General features: G+C 42.0%; 2 protein-coding genes across 2 annotated transcripts in view; both read right to left on the reverse strand.

Annotated features, from left to right (window-relative positions):
* The window catches only part of LOC110989659 (polycystin-1-like), a 61136-nt gene extending 57422 nt beyond the window's left edge, over positions 1 to 3714 (reverse strand). The window contains exons 1-2 of the mRNA XM_087139356.1: positions 2109 to 3714; positions 75 to 96 (exon numbers count right to left, since the gene is read on the reverse strand). Of these exons, the coding sequence (XP_086995482.1) occupies positions 75 to 96; positions 2109 to 2138 (52 nt within the window). The 5' untranslated portion in view covers positions 2139 to 3714. The remainder of the gene's footprint in view (positions 1 to 74; positions 97 to 2108) is intronic.
* Positions 3715 to 5084: 1370 nt separating this feature from the next.
* cox10 (cytochrome c oxidase assembly factor heme A:farnesyltransferase COX10) lies at positions 5085 to 16343 on the reverse strand. Its single transcript, XM_022254220.2, has 7 exons — positions 16233 to 16343; positions 14681 to 14874; positions 12393 to 12747; positions 11820 to 11944; positions 10588 to 10658; positions 8387 to 8619; positions 5085 to 7887 (listed from the first exon to the last, which is right to left on the reverse strand). The coding sequence occupies exons 2-7, from the start codon at positions 14816 to 14818 to the stop codon at positions 7472 to 7474; spliced, it is 1338 nt and encodes a 445-aa protein (XP_022109912.2). The 5' UTR covers positions 14819 to 14874; positions 16233 to 16343; the 3' UTR covers positions 5085 to 7471.
* Positions 16344 to 16540: the final 197 nt, after the last annotated feature.

Consider the following 16540-nt stretch of genomic DNA (forward strand, 5'->3'; position numbering starts at 1 on the left):
ACAGCCTTATTTGAGTGCTGTTACAAACCTATAAGTTGTAAATTTATGACTTAATGCATATCAAATGCACTTACCTACAAAACATCCAGGTAGGAACTACAAAAATAAAGATCAAAAGAATACCGTTGAAATTGGTGTTATTCTTTCTGTAAAAGTAAAGTCATCTTTGTTAGTTATAGTAAACACACTAAAACTGTTTATTAAAATAACGATGGTGACGAGGGTAAGAGACCATCAAAACACCGAGTTAATTTAAAGAATATGAGACATTTATGGGGAAAAAATACCGATATTGAGGTATGCAGTCGAATTTGGACATAGCACGAGAGAAAAGGTCATTTTCGTTTGCCCTTTTCAATTAGTATGAAGGTTTTTATTTAAAGAAGTAGCGAACTGTAAAATGAAATGGTATCGCAAAAATATCAAGTTGACCAAAAAAAAAAGGAATTTGGAGAAGCAAATTTGACAATTTCCGTTCATGTTATCAAAGCAAACCTGCACGAACCATCAAAGAAAACTCTGACAAGCACTTAGTTAACAAGGATATCTGTATTTTGCTGTCTGGCTTTCTGTTTGCTGGTAAGCAGTAGTGCCTTGCATTTCACATTGACGCTATCCGTGTTAAGCTTTGCACTAGCTGTCGAAACTTTTTAAACTGTGTGTTTTATGGCACGCTTTGGTTTTTGTTGGCCCCGCTGTTGTTTTTAGCCCAAGAGGAAGTGCCTATCCAACGGGATGATCATCAAGTCCTGGCTGAAAGTGACTGAAAAAAATTCTCCTTTTCTTTTTGTTTTTATCCACTTTACACGAACCCTGGCATTAGCTAGAAGACTTTCGACAGCTTTCCTTCCCAATATTCAGCAGTTAACTTATTCTAAATTGCAGACGCGCCAATTTACTTGCCGCACGCACAGATAGTGTAAATTCGAATTCCCAGCGTTTTTACTTTCACTCTGCTGTGACACACAGACGCAATATCTCCACCGGCCTTGTTGGCATAAGCGGCCTAATTATAAATCAGTCACCAAAATAAATTCAATTTGAAACAAAGGAACTCGTCGGTAGCTATTTCTGAAGGGTGTATTTCGAGAGGGACATGTTCCTTTCGGGATTCCATGTTGGCGCCAAGGTTACGGAATAATGCATTCCTAAATGAGTTACCATTGTTTACCGCAAACATACAGTTTAACTAACCACGTTCCTGTATATAATCTTTACAGCAGTGTTGCGCAAATTAAATCTCTGTCCAATCTTTCCCTTTCTGTTCCCATGAAATTTCTGTTCCCATGTGCATGGTCCGGGTTTCATCGCCGTGGCTTTCGTGATTATTGCTTTACCTCTCGAATACTTTATCTCTACAACATTAATTTTTCCTTTTGCTCAGAAGTATACAGAGTAACAGAGGCTCACGGTGAAACGTAGTGAGGCTTGTAAGACATGGTTACGAACAAAACCCGTTTGTCTAACCGGATAAACCTTGCAAAAATAATCACAGGAGGCTCTGAATACACACAGAATTTCAAACTGAGACGGGTGTACAGTGGCCGACTTAGCCCATTTTTGTCGCAATGAGATTGTGAAAACCCACTCCGATTGGAATAGTTAATAATGCAGAAATGCCCAGACAATTGGATACGCTTTTACTCTCCACGGTACTTCTTTTTATAATGTGGCTGATAAGTAATGTTTGGTTACCTTCCTAAAACTTGAAAGTTTTGCCATCTGCGGTATCACTTTTATCCGGTAAATGTCTTCGGGGAACAGTCGTTAACAACTTACTGCTTACTCACGAAACGTATACAGTAGATGTGGATTTTAAAACATGGTAACATAACCAAGTTCTATCAACTGGATTACACATTGCAGAAACAAAATAAAGGTTCTTCAAAGCATACCAAACATCACGCCGGACATTTGTATTTAGAGAACTGAGGTCTAAATAGAAATGGCCGAATTTGACCCTTTTCGTTGCAGTATCGGTAACTTTCTACAGCCCTTAAAAAATAATTAACTGAAACAGCAGTTGTTTTTACCAAATGAAAACAGTTAATATAGGTAATTGCAGGTTGTACACAGCGAGTTTTGGGGATACAGTCACAAACACTCACCACAATTAGCAACAGGCAATGCAGAAACATCTCATCCCTCGTCAATTTTTCAAACGTAAGCGAAGCGATTTCGGGCAGACATGAAAAAACCACAAATCAAACGAAGCTCGAAGTTGGCGATATGCCGTCTTGCTAATTTTGAGCGATACTCGTCCGGTTGCGTGATCGATGTCTTGCAATTAGTGCGCACTGTCGACAACAGGCCAAAAAAACTAATATTGCTTGGATGGGGCGCATGAGAGAAGACAATAGGAAATCGATTTTTTTACCCTGCGCCCCAAGGGCGGTTTTCAAACAACTACTGTTCTATGTATGAGTTTTAAAAGAGATCATTCTACCAAGCGTGGGGTATAGGATACAGTCAAGTTAAAACGTTAGAGACAGAAATGGCTTGCGGCTATCTGACTTCCGGAGCAATCTTGATTCGTCCTTAAAAATTGACGTTGCTCATTCAGTACCAAACAGTACGAGGTAGGTCTGCCCTGTTTGGTACTGAAATGAACCCCCCCGTCGAACTCTTACACATCCCCCTTTTCTGCATCCGATACATGAACCTTATAATTTTTCCACGTGTTTCGGTCCTCTGGTCATGGCGTAACTGGGTGTATATCTACATTTTGCAAGGGGCACGGAGGGCCTCATTTTCTAGAGGGTACACTCGATGGGTTCGGTCACAGTTAAAATACTGACCGTCGATACATTTTTTCCTTCTCCGATTCTGTAGCGAGAACGGGGTGCAGGCCTCAAGCTCGGGGCGTTGTCCCGCCAATGCTCCTGGTGCAACTTGTCTGAACTTTCTGCAAGCTTGGCCCAGTAATAGGCCTATTCCCCTTTCAATGACCCGTTTGCCATGGTTTCCCGTACGTGTTGTGCAGTCACCGTAATTAAAAGGTTAACCGAATTTTTCTTTCAGGACCCATGGCTGCCAGGTTGTTTTCTAAAAACGCAGAGAATATATCTCACAGTTAATCACAAACAGTCGTTGGGTTCTGTAAAAACTAGAGTACTGAAAAAATACACACAGAGACTTGTTGGCTTTGGAAGCATCTCCTGTCCCACTTCATTGCCATGGCAACGGCAATTTGCTACACCCGCTGGGATCGAATTGCCGCTATGATCGGCCGCGTCACAATGACATGCTTGATGAAACCTGTTAAATCTCACGGACGGTCGCTAAAGATTCCCTTCGTACGGCACTGGTCATCATAAGCAACGCCTCAGCAACAATATCAAACCTGCGTCAATATCGAAACGGTGTCTGCCTTCTAACGTCAGTATACGTACTTCAGTCAGTACTTTGATACAAGTAATAATAATTAGTTATTTTTCCAAAATAAGTCACCTGCTGACTTGACAAAATAAATAAAATTGAAAAAAAGTAAATAAAAAAGATTAAACAAGTGTTATATTCGGGTGACTTTCTGTTAACTTGCCTTATAAATGACGTGTATTTGGAGCTTTGGACAGCTACTATGGATATTCCTACACTCCTTCACATCACGGCTGAGAAATTAGTTTCGTTTTAAGACCTGGAAGGAACCAAAGTTCCTGCATTTGCTTCAGCACGGTCTCAGCCAAATAGGACAAGGTCAGAAGAGGGTTGGGGTGCAAGTTCCAACCCCCCCCCCCCGGTTCAGCCGCGAACTAAATGGAAATACCAGTGAAATGACGGGAAATGAGTACCACGAAAAAAATATTGGACGAGGATTGCGCCGTCCATCTATAGTTAAGTTTTCTTTTCATCAGAGAACGCACATCACCCCCGTTTCCAGATAGATCCCCCCGGAAGGTGTTTTGTAACCACAATCATTTTTCTAACAACGTCAGCGAGTGATCACTTTTCTCAACAATTTTGATGACAGATCAATGGAACCCCAGAAATTTTGGTTAACTGCGAGTCCAAAATGACCGTTTTCGAGACAGCGGTTGGTTCTAAATTCCATGAAATTTCGGCAAAAGTGTAAATCTTATTAAAACATTGCAAGAAAAAACAAAGAAGAGAGTCTTTTGTGATTTTTTTGAGAGACATCTTTACTTTAACCCTGACCCGTGGATTTCCCTGGTCGTGAGTTCTCGCAGAAACGTTGGGCATTTGCGACAACCCAAGAGAACCGTTTGCAATATTGAGCCATTACCAAAATGACAAAAAAAGCGTGGTCAAGTTGAGGCAACCACTTATGCGTAATGACACCGGGGTAGTAATCTAGCAAATTGGTACTTGTATCCAGGAAGACAGGCGGTTCGCACCACTTCGATTTACCCAGGGATGCACGTCACTGCACGGAGGGAATGCACTCCGAGAAAAAAAGAGCAGAAACTCCGTCTTAATGGTGGGTGCAATACACATGTAAACACCCGTGCTTCAGTTCTCATCAGATCGAGGAAAAGCCAGCTTAGTGAGTGTGATGAAGTTAAAAATAAGGAAATCGCTAAAAGGGTGCCATCATGTTAAGCAAGAATTTTGAGCTTTCGCAATCGCAAGAGCATCGATTTTTGTACCTTCCGAAGTTGATTTGCGAGAGGGAGATTGTGAAGGCATTCGTTGAACGACTGGGGTAGGGGGTAAACCCCCCCCCCACACACACACACACCCACCCACCCACACCCCCTTGGCTTGAATCAATGCCCAGTGCTGCTCCTGTACACACATTGCCAACCATCTGCCCTTGCTACTACAAAATGTCGGACAAATAGGCGGGAGCTTTTTTTTTTTAAGCTGGTGCTCCAATCCGCCAAAATTCCGGATTCAGAACTGGATTTTATTTATTTATTTATTTTTTTTTTGAGAAGTTTCAGATCCGCCATTCCTCTATGCACCAACCAACAATTTACCAACATAAATATAAAAAAAGACAAAAATTGGGCTCTGCTGTCCAATACTTTTTTTCCCGTCCTCTAAAAATTTGTCTTAAAGAATTCTGCTGTATACCTCAAAACAAAAAGGCCAAAAATGAGCTCAATTTGGATATGCATGAATATGTATAAATAAAAAAATCAGTTTTATTTTTAAAAAGTGAATTCATATCTTCATTAGATACACCGACTCGACCACAAAACCAGGGGGTCGTCATCAAGTCACCAAAAGTTATAAATCAAAGTCTCAAGTCAAGTGATATTTAAAGTGAATTGTGACAAAGAAACTCCTTTCTTACTACTTTGTCCCCAACACCTGCAAACTGACTTACAACCTGACTACAGTGACTGACATCGTGACCGACTAGATTACAGGTCTGCCAAAACAAAATCTCTTTTTTCTCTCCTTTAAATTATAAAGAAGGTGCTTTCTTGTTGCATTCATGTCTAAATCAAAGCTTCTCAGTGACCAATCTCGCACAAAAGGTCCAAGATGCAGTGTTTTCAATGTGAAAACATTTTGCTTCATCTTTTCATACCTGACACATGTCCCCAGGGTCTAGAAGAACCGAGTTGCGGAAGGCTTACCTCAGGAATTAACAAATCATGCTTACATGCCGGTGACCAATGCTTTCCCTTTCTGAACACGCACTGAATCTTTCGCTCTTCAGGGAAAAAGGACCCTCCTTGCATAAAATACCAAAGGTTCACATTACATCGGGATCGGTATTTAAGACCAAAAGTCATAAATAAATAAGTAGAAAGGATAAGTTCTTAAATGTCAACGACATCATACCCAGAAAATACTTGATAAAATCGTTACAATGTACGTGTCCAACAAATGCCCGCAGAGAACTGCAGAAGTAACAAGACTAAACACAAGCCTTCCTGTACAATCCATGCCGATACCTTACATATTTACACACAGTTTAAAAACCCAACTTTTGAAGTACATCCTCATTCAACCCAGTTCACACTCTTGGCGCGTGTGAAATGCCAGCAAGACTCCTAGTCCACAGCGTCCGCATTATGGGTTTTGAAGGTCTGCAAGGTGGATGTGGCAGGGAGACCAAGACTGGGTAGCTAAGAATCGGTGTACGGGAACTCAACATTTCAGACTGCATGCATTTTGCATCTGCTCGTGACGGACAGAGAACACTGCCTGAAATGTCGAGCGCGCCGGTTCTTCTCAGAATCCCATGCACTTCTAAATGAGGTTCCACACGGTGCTGCTGCAAACTTCGTCAACAGCAGTTGCCAGAAATGAAAGAAGGTAAGACAACCTTCAACTGTTAGAGACTCAACTCAGCCAAGTGCACGCACTTGTAATGTATCCATGTTGTTACTTCCATCTTAACTGCTTCCGGATTTTATCATTTTGGCTAAAAAGTTCAGCTTTCATAACAGAGCACGGCAGCCAACTTTTGGTATGCAGCCAAATTCCACAAACGCTAAATTGCTGGCATTATTTGAACAAGATTTATACGATGTTTCTCTCTCCAACCTCATATTTTTGCAACACTCCAGGGTAATGTGATGGACGGAGTGATACCTGCTATAAAGCAGGCCTTGTACATTGCCCAAATTCAACATACAAACCACCTCTGCACTCCACAGACAAGTCAGCCTTTATGTGTCTGTTCAAAACAAACAGTGATGTGTACAGGTACACCAGCAGTGACTCAGGGCACTTGTTCCAAACCAGTCAGTCATCCCTTTGTGTACAGACTGCCAGACTGTGTCAACACGTCACAGGAAGGGAACACCGCAGAGTTGAATTACTCTGGATTCGGGGAGGTTTGGAGCAAGTGTGTTTAGGTGGTAAAGCTGCACATAATTCAGCATTTTCACGAGATTCATCGGTAATGATCCCAGTACGAAATCATTCAGTTCAGAATACTGCTGTTGACAAAGGGTCAATTCTACTAGGTGAAAATCTCACAAACATCTATTTGCCAACTCCTGTTATTTCATTCAAAGATCACACCGGTCCATAAGACTTGGACAGCATGCTAAGCAGAGAGTGCAGAGGTCAGAAAAGCCACTTGAATACTTGCATTGGGAAGCACCTGAGACACACTGAAAGCATGACAAATGCAAATGCTACAATAAACCACACTTTAACAATGCATGCTTTCTCCATTCCACATGAAGTCGAGACACCAGAAATGGATCGTAGTGAATGCAAATATGAGCTTCTACTACGAGCACGTCACCTGAGCACACTGGTTTTCTGCACTTGGCACCAGGAATGCAGAACTCATTTTCATCTGAATGTGCACAAATCATTAGTGTCTTTGTGCGGGTACCAGACACTTGATAGCAATGGCATTCACAGGTCTCTTGCACCCCTCTTTCTATCACTGTTCCAGTTTGCATGGTCGCTGTCTACACACAGGTGAAAGTGAAGAAAAGCCTTTGGACTTTGTGTAAAATAATATCCATGGCATTGCACTTCTCTAAAATATACAGGTAATGGATTGCTATTTAACCTAGCTTGAACAGCACCATCATAATGTTCCAGGGGCCACTTTGACGGTCTCCTCGGGGTGCAGGCTCTTCTTACTAATCAGGAGCAACAGCATCAGGAGAGGCAGGTGCAGCAGGGTGAACTTGAAGAGCTGCTTGGCCGACTTGCTGTCGGCCCGCCGGTGGAACCGCCAGCCCAGGTAGACCAGCCAGAGGTTGAGGGGCAGGGAGTCCAGGGCGAAGGTCCAGGTGGTCAGGCCCAGCAGCGGGGCCAGACCGCTGCTCAGGCCCAGTGTGGCCACGCAGTGACGCAGGGCCACCCGCCGGCAGAGGGCAGGGTTGGTGGTGGCCATCATGCGGTACCCACCACGCGAGTAGTCACTACGCAGGTTCCAGCTCAGGGCGTTGAAGTGGGGGAACTGCCAGCAGTACAGGAAGCCGGCCATCAAGAGTGCACCTAAAATAGTAAGGGGTATTTATTACACAGCTTGATACCGCTGTTTCGGGCATTTATGGCTGATCAAGCACATCAACCCTCTCTACTCTCATCAGCACTCACTTACACTCTGGAGCAGAGAGAGGCTAATGACGGCAAACTGGCTTGCCAGGATCACAACGTGTGTCCCATCATGGGATTCGAACCCCTGACCTGTTGATCAGGCATTATAAACCTCAACCACTGAGCTTCGCATCCCGGCAGGGTCAGTTTTATTTTGTTTTGGTTCAGAAAGAATTCAGAAATATTAAAATGAAATCAAGGAACATATCTTGGTGGATCTAAAATCATCAATTAAAAGATGGTGATATTTTCAGTGAAAAAATTCAAATTATAAAAGCACATGCTAGATGCCTTAAAGTTTTTTCTGAGACAGCCAAGCAATGACGACAAATAAAAACCGTTAAAACTTGACATGAATGCACTATTGAAGTAAGAGTGTTTAGCTCTGTCAACACACCTGGCTCCAGCCCCCCAGTACAGGCTGCCCATCCAATCACAGGCGGTAGCGCACCCACTACAGCCCCGACCCAGGTATTGACGATGCTTAGCCGCTTCATGGGCGTGTAGACTGCCACATACAGAGCCCAGGTGCTAGCGGCTATGGCTGCTGCTAGGGGATTGACAGTCAAGGCCAGGGTGCCTACTCCTGCTGAGCCGACCACTGCGGCAAAGCTGACGGCATGGAGAGGACTGCCAAGACAAATGCAATGATTGGTCTCGCTACATTAGACTGGCCTTACTACATGAGATCAGCCTTGTTACATTAGATTGGCCTTGCTACATTAGATTGGCCTTGCTACATCAGACTGGCCTTGCTACATGAGATTGGCCTTGCTACATGAGATTGGCCTTGCTACATGAGATTGGCCTTGCTACATGAGACTGGCCTTGCTACATTACATTGGCAGTGTTTCCCCCAAAGCGTTATAGCGTAGCAGCTCACTGCGCTTTAAGAAATTTCTGGGGGAAACACTGATTGGCTTTGTTAGATTAATTTGCCCTTGCAGTATTAGTTCGCTTTGCTAGATTAAATGGCCTTTCTGCATGAACGTTGGTAAGATATTGCTGATAGCAAGAACTGGGACATGTTCAAAAGTACAATAAGTGATGAAAGTAGAGCAGTATTGCAGGAATCATACTCATTTCTGAATGACAGAGTACTGAATGTCTATGGAAATGTAAAGAATCAACTGCTACAAACAGAGGGATTTCACATTAGCATCGTCTGCGCATATCCGCATCAAAACCGAGGCTCTCTATGTCGAACTTCGTTGTGCGCACCCGCGAGTCGACACAGTACATACAGTATCCTGTTTGTAAGTGTGACGCCATTTCAGTTTAAACCACGCTCAATGCACATGCAGATAAACGACCATCACAGGTACATCAGTTTGTGGTATATTGCCGTGATTTTTTCTTTTGATTTCACGTGTCAAGTCATCCGGAAAGACTCTTCCCCAGAAATGTGCAGCCTGAAAAGTCTGAATTTAACATACCTTTTTCTATTTTCTGTCTCAATCGTCTAATTATATTAAGAATTGAAGCTGACACATACAGCCTCGTTTTCAAATGCAGAAGTGCGCAGATCAATGCTAAAAGCATTGTATTGGGATCCCTCTATAGCGTAAAAAAAAAATTGCTGATTGAAAAAGGTAGTTCAGCATTTCAGAAGGCAAAGTCGTTTGAGAGAAAGCACCTGTACAGGTTGGCATATGGCCAAGCTGATATGGCAGAACTCATGTGCTCATACTGCTGTTCTCCAATGAACTCGGAATGCGCTTCATTTTGGGTATGCATCGTTGGAATATCGAACTGGTTCACTATCAGACATCAACCATCTTTGTACGCATTCCATACCACCTCTAATGCATGAATGATTCGTATGCGGTCCGTATTGCCCATCCTGAGCATTATGGCATTTTTATGGCCCATATTATGAAATTTCATGTGCCCCTGGGTGCGGGTTGATAAATTGATTTTTATTTATTCTCTGTAAGATGGTATGTGCGCACAGCACAGTGGTATAATACAATATGTGACCACTCACAAGATATCCAGTGTGTGGGACATAGTGAGTTGCAACACTGGTTCGCATCCGCCTAGTGCAGAGTACGTGGTCTTATTTTCATCAAAAGGTGCACAAATCCATAGCCTCACAGCATTTGACAATGATAACATGCTATGTTGGTAAACTGAGCCAGGGTTTTAGCAAGAATTCTGTATGGGTGAAGGGTACAGGAATATGCGGAGCTCAACAAGCTTCATATCTCTTGGATTTCTAAAAAACTGTGTTTCTTTATTCTACAGAATCAGAATTTTACAGAGTTATGGGTAAATTACAGCACTTTCACAATTCCAAGGATGAACATGTACACTGTTAATGTGTCAAAATGAAATGATGAGAAGAAGTTATCTTTTACTTTCAGGAAAGATAACATTTCTATGTCTACATAAAATGTACATGGGACACTGAAAACCTCCATTCAAAATAACAAACTTTGGCTATTTTTAGCCCTGCATACCAACTGGATTCACAGTACATTCAATACACAGAATTGCATTCAATATTTACCTTTTGTTATGGAACTTAGGATTTTATCACATCAAACATTGGAATTCATAAATCTGTGATCTGTAAGTTTCCCTTATTTTCCTTACCTCAACAATCCTTTAACAAGAACCCTGTTTCTTGTTCTAGCCATCTGCGAATCATATGGAACCTCAAAGTACTGCAAGAAAGAGACAGCAATGATTCTGTCAATACACAGGTGCTTTTCCCCACTACACAGGTGCTCTTCCGCACTACACAGGTGCTCTTCCCCACTACACAGGTGCTCTTCCCCACTACACGGGTGCTCTTCCCCACTACACAGGTGCTCTTCCCCACTACAGGGGTGCTCTTCCCCACTACACGGGGGCTCTCCCCACTACACGGGTGCTCTCCCCACTACACGGGTGCTCTTCCCCACTACACGGGTGCTCATCCCTACTACACAGTTGCTTTTCCCCAATATACAGGTGCTCTTCCCCACTACACAGGTGCTCGTCCCCACTACACAGGTGCTCTTCACCACTTCATGGGTGCTCTTCCCCAATACACAGGTGATCTTCCCCAATACACAGGTGATCTTCTCCACTACACAGGCGCTCTTCCCCAATACACAGGCGCTCTTCCCCAATGCCAAACAAACTTCAGCACAAACCAACACTAGTATCACATCAACTGTTTCAGAATTTTTTTCCCTACAGACTATCAAAGTGAATACGTCATAATAATGTGTGTGAAAGGCATTAGCACCACCAGCGCATGAACCAAAATGCGCACGTACACCATCCGTTTGCACTACACTTCCTGGTTCAAAATGACGTTACACATTGGCCCTCTGTAAAGGGACATGTATGACTTGATGGATGTGGCTCCCAACCAGCTGGCCCACAGAGAGTTGGTCACCCAGTGATTATGCAATGCCAATTAGTCAAGTATGACTCGTCCCAACTCCGATTCGGTAAAGGAGCATATATTCACTGCTCATACAATAATAAGTAGCAGGCAAAATCATCTGGTTCATATCCTAGGATTGACTGTGTGCTCTATATGTATATGTTTCAACCCATCATTTATCTCAGAACTGCTCTATATGTTATTTTTTATAAGTAAAAACACCTTTATGGTCAACTCAGAATTTTCCATATATGAAGGGACCGTTTGAAAAATCCCAAAAACAGGAAAAATTCTGAAAAATCTCATCCCTGAAAATTACTTGGCTGTGGACAGACCCGGTATTTGGGCCCCTGGAAGCCACTGCTGCCCGATTCACATAGACTGGGGTACAACTCAGCCACAGCCAGTAAATTTGGACATGGCTGAACAGCTACGTCCTTGCTCTTACCTGATTGATGGTGTTTGCTGAGGACGACGTCAGGAAGGTTCCCAATGCTGTGAGAGCACATGTCGACAACTCAAACACACCTGGAGCCATACCGTAGCCTGCCAATGCCGAGATGACCACTAATCCTACCGATGGGGAAATAGGACAAGGGAACCATCCTCAGAACTGTCAATTGCATGCAACGTGTGAAACTAACATTTGAAGGGCAGGCCAGTTTTCAGATTTTGTATTTTGGAAGAACACATATATTCAAATTTAAAAAAAATCCTTGTTAAAAAGTTCTGTTCTACTCAGAGATCTATACATATAAATGAAGTTACAAAAGGCATTTTTAAAAGTAATTTCTTGATCTTTTCCATCGTTAGATTTTGAAACTCATTTAAAAAAATTACGCTCCCTAACTTAATCCCTAAGGGTTAGTGAATAATTATATCAAAATTAGAGACTCTTTAAGTGACTTTTTATTACTCCTAAATGTTACAAATCATTGAAAGGTTTATATTCTACAAAACAATGAAGTCCCATTTTCCGACTGCAAAGTTATAAATTGATGAATGAGCCCTATGTGATCACCTGTAAGTCTGCTCTTTGATAGCTGCAGATACAAGGATGGGAGCTGACCCAATGCAACCCTCTGTTCCCTCCACTGGCCCTGGCTGGGCTCAGCCACCTCCCCTTCCCCTTCCGCCTTGTTCCCGTCTTTGGGCTCAATGGGGCAGGGGGTGACCTGGTCCAGGGTGCTCTGGATGGCCGTCTCCACCCTCCGGTTGAGATCCTGGATGGTTGCCAAAGGGTCGGGGGAGGCTGCCAGTTCCGCAGAATGCATCTGGTAAGGGTGTGTTGGATTGGGCATCGTTGGCTGCATGTCAGCTTTGCTGCTTGGAACGGGATAAGGCTTGATGGCTGAAGATGCATATTTACTTGTTACCTGTGCAGATGCGACCAAATGGCAGTCGATGAGATGATCAATGTGCCCCTAAGGCTTTTTCCAGCTGTTGGCTTTGAGTTCAGGTTTGGTTTAATCTAAAGCTCCTAATTTTTTCCGTTTATTTTACCTTTGTATCTGAAGGACTACCAGAAATTTACATTAAATTACTACAGCACTAATTTCTCATCTTCCGTGAGGAGAAAATTTGCCGCCGTCGTCCTGGGCACAGATATTTTGAATCAGTGAGCTTGCTTGTAGAATATTTGAAATCAGATGAATACCGCATTATGCAAAGTGCATCCCACACTGATAAAAATCCAATTAAAATAATCACAGTGAAATTTATCTGCAATGCATGTGTGCTTGTGTTTGAGATGTTTGTGCCTACATGTAGCAAAATTAAATGCTCATTTACGGATTATGCATTTAGGTTTTTTGTGTATCGGCTTTCTTGATGCATTGCTTTAGAATACAGCTGCAGATATGGGAATCGCCATATAAAAGCTACTGTATACAAAATTTCGAGTTTTCCATAGGTTTGTGCACATACATGGATGTGCCCAGCAGGCATCACTTTGTACATACATGTAAGTCAGCGCTCCAGTTTTTTATTTATAGCTCTATGGGGATGAGAAATCCTAACTTATAAATATATATGTTGGATAAGGGCAAAACTCATAACAGAAATTCACATCTCTCAAACGCAAAGTACATCTTTAAATTGTTTACGGTACCCGCTGCTACACCTGCCAGCCGACCATGGCAAGCTCGGTGGTCGAGTGGTCAAGACGTCTGCACTAATAAGCAGGAGGTTGTGGATTCAAGTCCCACCGGAGTAAGCTGGTGAAGTTTTTCACAAGCTCTTGGACAAGCACTGAGTATACAGTGTTTATGTTTGGTTAGGGCAAAACCATAATACAAATAGTAATAATAATAATTCATTTAATTTATATTGCACTCATTCCATTCAATGTTCATGAGTGCATTACAATAATAGAAATCATATGCATTTAAATGACAGAAAAGTCTCCACAAAATTGTGTTAGAAAACCTAAATTAAAACTCTACAACAATTCCAATAAAAAAATCCTAACTTACAGCTGCAAGGAAAAATAACATAGACAGCTGTTGTGTGTAGTGTGTGGTCGGGCCAAGGATATACAAAGGCCCCATAGCCAGGCAGAAAAGGACCCATATCTGGCCACAGAGTACAGCCACAGATCAAAGGTGATGATGTTTAGGGAGTAACGAAACTGGAGAACCCGGAGAAAAACCTTTGCGGCTTGGAAAGAGTCAACAAACAACTCAGCTCACATATTAACACTCAGGAATAAATGGAAACGTGATAAACTTTGACCTCATGGTCAAGAATCTGATGTTTGCCTGGCAAAAAAAGGAGTTGCACTGAGAAAAAAGTCTCATATTGGGGAGAAAATGTTCCTGAAACTACATGAGGTTTAAGAAAATGACGAGAGATTAAACCAACATTTGAAATAGGGTCACAAACCACGCACCAAATGCCCTTTAGTTTTTTTTATGGCCTTGCTACACTTTTGACCAACTTCAGGACAAGAAAAATCTATAATCCAAGTCGTGAGTAGAAAACAAGCAAGAGTTGGGTATCCCGCTGTCATGCATTTGCCTCCAAGCAAACGCCACATTACCTTGTAAGTTTTCATTCAAGCTAAGTCTGTTCAGCTTGTGAAAACTGGAAATGCCTGAAGAAAAGTTGAATTTAGGTCACATTTTAAAAACTTGTTGGGTGTTTGAAAAACTTGAGAACTGTGGTGACCAGGTAAGGAACTCTTTCTAAAAAACTTAGTGCCTATTTGGTAAAAAACATTGGAATGAAAATCCTTTCTACATTTGCATACATGTATGAATCACGTAACTTATACATAATTGAATTTGAAAATGTTTTAAATTAACTCACCTGTTTAGCCCGATTCTTCTTCCCAATGCGCTGCGTGACTGCAGCACAAAGATGGAGAGATCGCTTTGTCTGGACCTGTAGGAGACAGCTCAACAGGCCAGAGTACCGAGGAAGGATCTTCAGTGTTAACTGATGCATATCTCTTGCTCTTGTTTGGTTACCAATTCCCGAACTATGATACGGGCAGCATAATTCTGCACAGTGACAAATGAACATATCTAAATGCAAATCAAGTCCAAGCAGCTTATGACTGTGCATAATCAACAAGAACTTATAGATGTTCCACTATAACTAGAACGAAATTCAAGTGAAACATTCCAATTTTGGGACCCTGATGTATGCCTCTTTACCATTATGTTGCAACAAAACTAAATTTATGTTTTAATCAAATGGAAAATGCAGCACTCAAACTTAGGAAGAAAAGTCTGGATCAATAGGAAAGAATTTTTGAATATTTTAAAAGGAGAAGCTTTTCCCTAAACAAGGACAGAATGCATTCAAAACAGTTGAATTTAAATACTTGTAGTTGTCAATGCTGACTTTTGCTGAAATCAAGGGTTTACATTCTCTGAGAAGATTCAATACTTTCTTGGCAATAAAAAGGCCTACAGCGATTTGGTCAAACACTCTAATGCCGTTTTGAGCTCAAAAATCAAGAGAGCGTCCTTTCAACAAACAATGCCCTGGGCAATACACCTAGGCCTAAGCAATGTTAAACCAGCAGTTTATTCACAGTTTTCAATCAAACATGTGAAATTATATTTATCAAGATTTGGCGTTTATTGACAGTTTGTCTTAATTGAAATGTATGGGATTGTGAACCTCCACTTGACTTTAGAGGGTGAATGTACTGGAAAACACTGGCAGGTCCAGTTGAAGGGGAACTGTATGTATATTTGGGGACCCTTTCCTAGAGAAGGGAGGCCTGCATTTAAACTTTTGCCTTTGGATTCACCTTGGTTGATGACTATGACATCCTGCTCATCTCAATAACTGTAGGCCTAGTATGGTTGATGTGAAGAGGGCAGGGTTTTGAGTTTTTAGGGAAATTAGGACGGGAAACTTTGAGTGTTATTACACATGGTGGATTTAAGTTAGCATGGTTGGTTTAGGACATGTAGGAGCATCCATGGTAGGAGTAATTGCAGAATACCCCACCACTCTAAAAAAAAAAAAAAAACGACCCCTGGAAAGGCTGGTTACGAGTTTTGGAAGATTAAAACGACAAGAACTGGGGTCCCCAAATTATACAATCCCCGATTGAAGTACACTTCGAATACGCACATGCATGTGGTCCGCACGCAAAGAAATAGCATAGGCCTACGTGCCGTTCGTGTAAAAAATGTTACAATGAACTCAGGCCTAACCACGTTTACACTACACTCTACAGTCACGACAGTCAGCGGTTTGCATAATTTGCAGTTTATGTCCAACTTTTTCGGGCCCCCGTTGAACTGAAGACAAATGAAAAGGCAGTAAAAACAGCTAAATGCTGAAGACGATGTACAAACAAAAGCTCTCAAATAGTAGACAAAACTAACTACTTTCTTACCACATTTTGTCAGTTCCACAAATTGCCGGTAGGCCTACTATCGGACTACGGGAAACTTCGGTCGCGTGGTGAAGGTTTTCAGCTATTACATATATGGTGTACCGATGAAAATTGCACTACATCGTGTACTTGTGAAATACGATCTTTCTCGTTTATCACTGCGTTTCATTTACTTCACTCGATTTTCCCGTGAAATTTTTTATGAATAAAAAAGTAAATGTCACAAATAATATGGTTGGATAAAACATGATCAGAAATCAGATGACAACATACTGAAAACAATTGCAAATTTTGAGTGAACATTTTTC

Source organism: Acanthaster planci, linkage group LG07 (genome assembly GCF_054643075.1).
Source record: "Acanthaster planci isolate LZ-2023a linkage group LG07, COTS_SCS, whole genome shotgun sequence".
Taxonomy (NCBI): domain Eukaryota; kingdom Metazoa; phylum Echinodermata; class Asteroidea; order Valvatida; family Acanthasteridae; genus Acanthaster; species Acanthaster planci.